The 8,728-nt window shown below is 52.1% G+C and overlaps 4 protein-coding genes and 1 non-coding gene across 5 annotated transcripts; 2 read left to right on the plus strand and 3 right to left on the minus strand.

Annotated features, from left to right (window-relative positions):
* Positions 1-101: 101 nt before the first annotated feature.
* Positions 102-196, minus strand: SAICODRAFT_t64. Its single transcript has one exon. It is a non-coding gene; the product is annotated as a tRNA-Leu (tRNA).
* A 548-nt stretch (positions 197-744) lies between these two features.
* Positions 745-2,084, plus strand: SAICODRAFT_56293 (uncharacterized protein; the record flags this gene model as incomplete). The annotated part of the gene is made up of 2 exons (XM_019169436.1): positions 745-1,279; positions 1,339-2,084. The coding sequence occupies 2 exons, from the start codon at positions 745-747 to the stop codon at positions 2,082-2,084; spliced, it is 1,281 nt and encodes a 426-aa protein (XP_019024510.1).
* Positions 2,085-2,327: 243 nt separating this feature from the next.
* On the minus strand, positions 2,328-4,559 carry SAICODRAFT_34866 (uncharacterized protein; the record flags this gene model as incomplete). Its single annotated transcript, XM_019168389.1, has 1 exon — positions 2,328-4,559. The coding sequence occupies one exon, from the start codon at positions 4,557-4,559 to the stop codon at positions 2,328-2,330; it is 2,232 nt and encodes a 743-aa protein (XP_019024511.1).
* Positions 4,560-6,550: 1,991 nt separating this feature from the next.
* Positions 6,551-7,729, plus strand: SAICODRAFT_70979 (uncharacterized protein; the record flags this gene model as incomplete). The annotated part of the gene is made up of 2 exons (XM_019170635.1): positions 6,551-7,033; positions 7,110-7,729. The coding sequence occupies 2 exons, from the start codon at positions 6,551-6,553 to the stop codon at positions 7,623-7,625; spliced, it is 999 nt and encodes a 332-aa protein (XP_019024512.1). The 3' UTR covers positions 7,626-7,729.
* A 124-nt stretch (positions 7,730-7,853) lies between these two features.
* On the minus strand, positions 7,854-8,552 carry SAICODRAFT_56487 (uncharacterized protein; the record flags this gene model as incomplete). Its single annotated transcript, XM_019169453.1, has 1 exon — positions 7,854-8,552. One exon carries the CDS (start codon positions 8,550-8,552, stop codon positions 7,854-7,856), a length of 699 nt encoding a protein of 232 aa, XP_019024513.1.
* Between the last annotated feature and the right edge of the window lie 176 nt (positions 8,553-8,728).

Raw genomic sequence — 8,728 nt, forward strand, 5'->3', positions numbered from 1 at the left:
TTGGGTACGAAGCTCGAGTATCTCTATATGCTTTCAGTCGACTTCCGGGGCAAGAACTCCCAGGTTTCCCACGGTTCTCCGACTCAAGGAAAAACATATGGTGACGAAGACGAGATTCGAACTCGCGCCCTTTCGGACCGCGGGATTACTTGTGGTAACCTTAACACGGCGCCTTAGACCGCTCGGCCACTTCGCCTATTGGATAGCTGAGATATCCTGGGACAAATACAACACACAAACCGGCTCCAGAGATTGGAAAGGCATAAACAACAGATCAGGAGGTGTCATCCACACCGTTCGTGAAGCCCGCACGGCCCTTCAACTCCGACACATAACGATGTCAGCTTCTCCATTACCGTCAACGCCACGGAAGAAGCGCTTCTCGCAGGTAAAGGCACTGCTCTCACCCTCCAAAAAGCTGTCACCCACGAAGCCAAGTGCACTGAATCGGCCTCCATCACCTGTCAAACTCGATTACGCAAAGGTTGGATCGTTACGGGATGCCCTGCAAGTCGATGGCTGGCAGAACATGGGTGAGGAGGATGGAGACTCGTTCGGAAGGGATAGCAGGGTCTCGGCACCGGAAACTCCCAGAAAGAATGCATACGTCAAGGACGACGAGTTCGAAAAGTTATTGGTGAGGAGAATGAATGAACAGCTGGTGACATCTGAAGATTACTGACAATCTCCTCACAGGACGAACGAAACATCCCAGCCTCAATGCGGAATAAACTCAGATCGGCGATGACACCGGACGTTAAAGCTGCATTTGTTAAACACGGATCACCGACAAAGTCAATAAAACGCGATCATGATACTTCGTTCAATATCCTCGTCTCGCCATCGAAGAAGAAGCAGAAGTTTAGCATTCCGCTGTCACCGACGAAGAAGTGTAAAGCAGTTGATCCAACAAGTCTCGTCAAGTACCTTCAGAAGACGAAGGCGAGAGAGGTGGAAGTCGCAAAAGTACACAAACTGGGCATGTTACTGCGTAATGAGACCATCGATTGGGTTGACAGCTTCCTGAATGCTGGCGGCTTCCAAGTTCTGATGAACCAGCTGAATGAGCTGATCGACATGGAGTGGAGGGAGGAGCAACACGACGATCAACTACTACACGAAATCCTGTTGTGCCTGAAAGCATTATGGACGGTGCAGCGAGCAGTGGGAATGCTCTTATCAGCGTCGAAGACCCTGATACCCAAGTTAACGGATTTCCTGTTTTCAAAGAAGCAACCCGCCGAGTACGAGGATCGGCGCATTTTAATCGAGCTGATGAGTGAGTATTCTTTGGAGCTACGAAGATTGCGGTCGAGATCGGGCTAACCCACAATGTAGCGACCTTCCTTCTATCATACGCGACCCTTGATTCACGACACTCCGCAGCACGCACTCTCCTTTCTCACCTCTCAGATCCCCCAACACCATCCTCAACGATCCCTCTCTTCCTTGAAGCAGCGCATACACCACGTCCCTTCAAACATCGCTGGTGTCAAGAAATGGGCGCTGTTACGAGAGACGTCTTCTGGGTTTGGTCCCACAGCAGCAACATCATCCAATCAACTCCCCTCGAACTCTCTATATGGACAAACTTGGACTATCAAGACCGAATCCTCGCGGAGAAAGAAGCCAAAACCGCCGCCGAATTACCATCAGGTTTCGTGGGTAGTCCAGAAGAAGGAGCATGTTCATACATGACCGCGATGGTCCGCCTCCTCAATCTCCTGATTGTTGCGTATGCGGAACCGAGGGTATCTGAAGCTGAACAGCGGATGCAGAGACATGGTTTGAGGATACAGTTACGTGATTCGGGGATGGAGAAGATTATGGGTAGTGCCCTGCGGCGGGCGAATGCGAAGTACTATAAGGGACTTCATGCTGGATTGTCGCATTGGGTGGCTATGGCGTGGTTAGATGAGTGGAGTGCGAGTACTGTCTCGCATGGACCTGTTGGAGAGGCTGTAGGTGGAAGACATGGGGGGGGCGGAAAGTCCCCTCGGAAACCCGTTCCGCTGTCAAAGGACGAAGAGTTCAAATTACCAGAGCTGCCGAAATGGTCAGAATTCAGCAAATTCGATGATTGATGAGGATGAAAAGATAGACGATAGGCAACAAAACAGCCAGAACTGAGTACAGATTTGTAAACTTCCAGCAAATCTAGCAAATAACAACCTTCCTATTCCTTGCCAGCCGACCATGTCGGGAAGGAAAAGAAACCACAAAACTCTTCCTGTATACGTAAAACTCTAAAGACATTAACTCCATATGCCAGATAACCCGACCTAACCCTTTACCTGTGTTACACATCAACACATCAACCCACAACCCTAAACATTGATACCAAACAGCCCAGCAAGCTCCCTGACATTGAGCCTTCCAATACTCTTGAGCGCCTGCGGATCGAACGCAGCCTCAATAAGCGTCCTCTTCTTGTCCTGCAAAGTAAGGACACGCTCCTCAACAGTACCCTGAATCGTAAGCCTGTGAACCTTGACGGGACGAGTCTGCCCAATACGGTGAGCACGATCGATTGCCTGGTCTTCGACATATGGGTTCCAGAAAGGATCAAGCATGATGACTTGGGAAGCCTGTGTCAAATTCAGACCGACGTTACCAGCTTTCAGGGAACAGAGAAAGATGGTCTTCTCGTGTGACTGCTTGAACTCTGAGATAGCAGCGGTACGCTGTCCAGCGTTCATGCTACCGTCATACCTGATCGGATCAAACCCATGCTTGCAAAGCTCAAATTCGAGGAGATCCAAAAAGGAGGTGAACTGACTAAAGACAATGGACTTCTCGGTGTAGTCATTGCCTCTGGTCTCGATGAGAATCTCCACGCACTTATCGATCTTCGCAGAAGAGTACCAACTCCCGGCCTTCTTGATCTCTTCGAGCCACTCCTTATGCTGGTTCTTCCTAGACTTCTTCTTCTTCGGCTGCTCTACAGCTTTCGCCTTGCCCTTGCCTTTGCTCTTCTTAGGCTTCATGTCATCGAACTCGCCGTCACTCTCCTCCGCTTGCGAACCCCAGTTGTCCTCGTCATCATCATCGCCCTTCAAGCCAAGCAAATCATCCATAGCCTGACTTTCACTACCCAAAGCTGAACCATGAATCTCCCTAATCTTGTTGAGCGAAACGAGCTTCTTCGTGTCAAGCACGCCACGACACGTAGGACACTTGCCCTTCCTGCCTTCATCACCAGCAGCGATAGCCTCCGCACTCTGCGTCTCACAGATCGACACGATACACTCACGACAGAAGAAGTGACCACAAGGATGAATGACAAGCGCCTCCTGCGGTAATTCCATACACACCGAGCACTCGAAGGTATCCTCAGCTAACAATCTCTCAACGACGTCCGGCGCCAAAGATTTTGCCAACTTGATTGCAGTTTCTTCATCGATCTCGACCAACTCGTCGATCGAGGAGCCGCGGTCACCGAGAAGGTAAGGATGATCACAGGCCTGCCTTAGACGCAGCAACAACACCAAGATGTTACTGTAGTTCTTCCCAACTGTACCAGCCTTGAGGTACTTGCTAACCTGCACCTGCGCCTTCGATTCGAGCTGTTTATAGAAGTCCAACTCATCCTCACTAAACACAGGATGCACCATCTCGATCGTCTTGGGAGGTAACTGCAAAATCGGCTTCCCATCAATTGTACTCGTCTTTGTGCGACGCAACATGATTGCCTTCAACAACGTCTGCAACTTGGTCATCGCAGCTTTCTTGTCGGAGGTATACCCGTTCTTCAAGGGACGCGAAAAATCCCTCCGGAAACGGTCAGCCTGGTTGTACGGCTTGATCCTCAAGAATTTGATTAAGGAGTGCATTTCTTCGACGCTGTTCTGCATGGGGGTACCACTTAGACACCACCTGTACATTGCCTTCAAATCACAAACACCCTTGGAACCATTCGTGTTCGAGTTCTTCACCATCTGCGCTTCGTCGAGTACGATACGATACCACGTACCATCAAAGAATGGAGCCTTTGGCCGAAGGGGCAATTGGCCCTCCGTCAAAGTCGCACCCTCGGCAGCCTCTAGTAGTTCAGACACACGATCCTCGTACTTCTGCACCGCCTTCCACTCGTTGCCGATAAGATTATACGACGTCAACACAATATCATACCGCGCAAACTCCCTCCAATGCACGTGCCGCCTGTCATTTCCATGATGCAGATACACCTTCAACCTCGGATTACAATTCGTCTTCTCCTTAATCTCGTCATACCACTGCCTCAATAACGCAACCGGCGCAACGACAAGCGTAGTCTTACACGCCTCATCCTCACTCCGGTTCGCCACGATCAAGGCAAGTGTCTGCACAGTCTTCCCCAACCCCATATCATCCGCCAAAATACCTCCCATGTTCTTACTCGCTTCCATTTTCTTCAACCACGTCAACCCGACCTTCTGGTGCTCCATCAATGTTGGCTTGAGGCCTCCAGGCGTACCCTCACGATCCTCCATCTTCAGATCCTCGTCCGCGTTGATGTTGTTCAGCAAGTCGAGTAACTCATTCTTACTCGTTCCCGTCAATTCCTCCAACATATGCATTCCGCCTGCTGGGAGACCCTCGCCAGCAGTGATCTGATCAGACGTCAACCCACTTAGATAATTCATCGCTGTCCCGATGGCGTCACTACCCATACCTCTGGGTCTATCCATCACGAGACCGGGAGGTGCCACCTGCGCAGCCCTGCCAAAGTGCTCATACGGGCGAGGCAACTTAGAGCTATGAATGCCCTTCGCCATACTCTCCGCAAACGCTCTGTTATTCCTCATTTGTTGCGCTAGTGCAGGATTGTACGGCGCGACCTTCGCAATAGCCTGCGCAACATAATCCATCGCCCACGCAATCGAGGATGCCATGGAGTATTTAACCACCGGTGGTGGTGAGTCAGAGTCATTGGTCAGATCGATGACACCACCAGCTAAACCTCTACTCGACTCGCCGTTACCGTTACCGAATGCATGCCATGGTGCGGGTTCCCGCTTAATCAAGCTGTTTGCAATATCCGTCATGGAGCGCATAGAGGAACCTTCACCGTGATCCAGAGGTTCAGGCTTAACCACACCACGACCCAACAACATCGGATTCCTCTCCACCCTCTCCTCCCTCTCACCCCAATACCCATCAATCGTCCCATGCTTCTTTGCCTGACTTGGCATATTGGGCATACTCGGCAAATCATCAACGCTCATCTGCGGCCCCTGAGGCGCCCACCGATTCTGCCCAAACTCTTCTTGCATCCTCCTCGCTAGTACCGCATCGGCTTCTTCCTGGCTCTTTTCCTGCGGAGAGGGGACGATTCGCGCTTCGCCGTCAGTGATGTCGATGATGCCGCCGTTGAGTTCGGATGAGAGCGCACGGGCGAAAATTTCGTCGCGGCGTTCCTGTTCTTCCTTTTCTTTGCGAATGTTGTAAGCTTCGATAGCAGCAAGGCTGATGTCATCGTCGCCGGCGTTGGCATGGAACACTGCTCCGTTCGCAGTACCAGTTCCCTCTTCGCCATCAATCTTCTCCTTCTTGGCTTCAGGTTTGTCGTCGTCCGAACTCAACGCCGTCTCCTCGATCCTCCTCTTGTCTCCAGCGCCGTTCACCTCCGTCGCTGTCGCTGTCGCCGGCGTCGACGCAACACGTCCCTCCAAGACTGCCAGCCTCACCTCACACGCCTGCATCTGTTCCCGTAGATTCTTGACGCGCTGTGCATACCGCGGCGAGAACTTGTTCGACTTCTCAATAAGGTTTTGGTATACGGCGGTTTGCTCCTTGATCAGATCAATCTCCTGAGAAATTTTAGGATCCAGCATTACTGCTGCAACCGACGGCGATGGCCGAATAGCGGATTGTATGCTGGCTATCGTTGGTGACACGGGATTCGCCTCCGCGATAAGCTGAATGAATGCTATCGTTCTGTAGGCCGCAGAGAGAATAAAGACCGATAGATAGGCACCTGATACTCTTGTGACAATGCCTATTAGACCGCACTGGCCAACGTGACTTTATCTCCTTGGTGGTGAGTTTAACGTTGGACGCGTTCCCGGCCAGCAGAAGGTTGCATTCAGGTGCATCCGCAAGTTTTAGCGGTGGCTAAGTCAACGTTACACCTCAAGCGGGTCGAGCGTGCCGAAAGCGGCAATTCTGGTACGCGCAGCGCAGAAAAGTGCAACACCAAGTGCAACGACAGAGACAGGCCATGACGATTCCGCGACGACAGGAGGTGATGGATCGAGTCCACTGAGATCGAAGAGCTTATGGATTAGCGCAACTCGACGAAAAATGTTCGCTCGAGCTCTGCTCTTCGAACTTCCACCCAAACCAACCACTCCTCTCTACACCGAGTATACGGACCAACGGTCTCTCAACCACTCTCGATCTGTACAAGCATCCATAAAGCTCTACTACAACCATGTCTTCCCTTCTTGCTTGTCTTATCACCAGTGTTGCCCCCAACAGCCGTGCCGCTGCTCGCATCTTCTTCGACCGTGACTAAGGTGTCGCTGAGAAGGAGTTCCGCTCCCAGAAGAAGAACTTGTGCCACACGATGCGTGGCTCTGCTCGCAACAGATATCAGCCTGCTGTCAAAGCTAAGCCTGCCGCTGTCAAGAAGCCTAAGCTTGAGATCACCTGTGAGGCTACCGCCTCTGAAGAGGTCAAGAGCCGCAAGCTTCGGCACTGGGCGGAGGATATCACTCTTACCAAGGACGACATCTTAGATGACACAAAATGGGATTACTTCCAAGAAGACATGGTTGTCGGAGCTCGGCATGTTCGACAACGTATTGAGAGATTGTCGAATATGCCGTACCCCTACGAGATCAACAACCGTCTCTCCGCCTCCGCAGCTTACAAGGTGCTCTGCATCCTCGAAAAGCAAATGGAAACCGACCCCAACACCCCGATGAGGGCCGAGTTGCAGTACTTTGAAAAGAAACGAGAGGCTACCACCACGACCACCGCCGCTGCCACGCTCAAAAGGGAGAAGAGCCACCAGAAGTCCATCTCCGCCGCCACCGTTCTCACCGCCGTTCTTCGCCGCGCTGAAGCAGGAGAGGGAGCATAAGAGGGCCACCTCCGCTTCTGCTATCCTTCTCGCAATGCAGACGTTTCAGGAGTACGTCGACGAGCGCACCGCCACTGTCCCCGCCGTCCTCGCCATCCCCGCCGTACCGAAGGAGGACAAGCCCATGAGGACTGGAGTTCGGCAGCCGGATGAGGAAGAGCGGTACAACCTCGCCACTCCTCACACCTACATCCTCATCCCCCGCACTCCCATCCTCGCCTCCGCTCCCGTCGCCTTCCCTGCCCCTCTCCCTACTCCCCCCGCCTCCGACCGCGACAGTGAGTCCATTACGGATATCTTCTTTCCCTTGGAGAACGTTGCTGGGGAGTCTGTCCTCGATACGATCCAGAAGCCTCTCAAGCACGAGACTCGTCTTGCGATCAAGGCTGAGCTCAAGGAGGACCGCAAGAATGGGCGCAAGGCAGTGAACGCTAAGAGGACGAAGCGCTACGAGGGCAACTTCGAGCTTAAGTCCTGCCTTAAGAAGGGATGTGAGCTTAGTTTGAGGAGGAGACCAAGGAGTGGAAGAGGTGGTACTACTAAGTTCACATTGTAAGGCGTCCCGAATGGGTCATGAATTTTTCTTTTTGGGTTCTGCGTTTGCTGTTTGTTGCATTAATGTTGATGGCCGTTGGCTTGGAGTTCTTCGTTTTCTACTGTACTAAATCATAATATTTAATCAAACGTCGTTTCATTAAGAATTGTCCAGTCCTAATCGTACACTACAAGAAGCATTCCCACTCCGGGGGTATACATAATCATACAGTCCCTTCCGTTTCACACTCTACTTCTTACTCCCACCAGTCTTGCCCTGCTCCTTATCCTCCTTCTTCTCAGTCTTCTTCGTCTCCTTCTCATTCTGGTCCTTCTTCTTCTCCTCATCCAACTCCTTGTCCGAGGGCTTCATCCCCTCCCCCTGCACATCAGCCTTCCCATCATCCTTAGGCTTATCAGGCCTCTCCTGACCCCTCTCACCCTGCTTGACCTGCGTCTGCGACTTGGGGTTCTGAGGGTGCTCACGTCCTTCAGCAACGTCAAGGTTCGCCCACTCCTCACTCCTGTACTTCTTGAACTGCTCAATCGCTCCAGGGTCAGCAGCCTCAGGAGACCTCATCCAGCCCTTGGCAAGAAGGGTAAAGAGAATCGAAGAACAAACAACAGCAGTGAGCATGAAGCGGTACTGTGCGTACCACCTCGGGGTATACCCACGCTTTGTCATGGCGGAATCGATGGCGTACATGACCGTAAACCCAACAAATTGGGTGGACAGAGCAAACTGCGCCGGCAACATCACAGTAGGCCATGCGATCAACGTAGGCGCAACTCCAACAGCATACCTCAACCTCGAGGGTGCATCACCATACTTCGCAAACTCCAACCCCCAGTGAATCGCTCCCAAGAAACTCAGAATACAAGCACCATACCCAATCTGGATCGGCTCCAAAAACGCCAGCAACTGGTGAGCGACAGATGGGTCAATCATCATCTTCTGCGCCACGTCTCCGATCTCCGTAATCTTGCCCGCGGTCTGAATATCCCACCCACAATAGAGTGCAGCCAGGGAGGTTACGACATACGGAATCGTACCAGCGACACCAGCCAACTGCGCATCCCGGGGAACACCCTCAAAGGTAGCAGCGACGGCTTTGACGTCATCCT

This window comes from Saitoella complicata (assembly GCF_001661265.1).
Source record: "Saitoella complicata NRRL Y-17804 unplaced genomic scaffold SAICOscaffold_10, whole genome shotgun sequence".
NCBI classification, from domain to species: domain Eukaryota; kingdom Fungi; phylum Ascomycota; class Saitoellomycetes; order Saitoellales; family Saitoellaceae; genus Saitoella; species Saitoella complicata.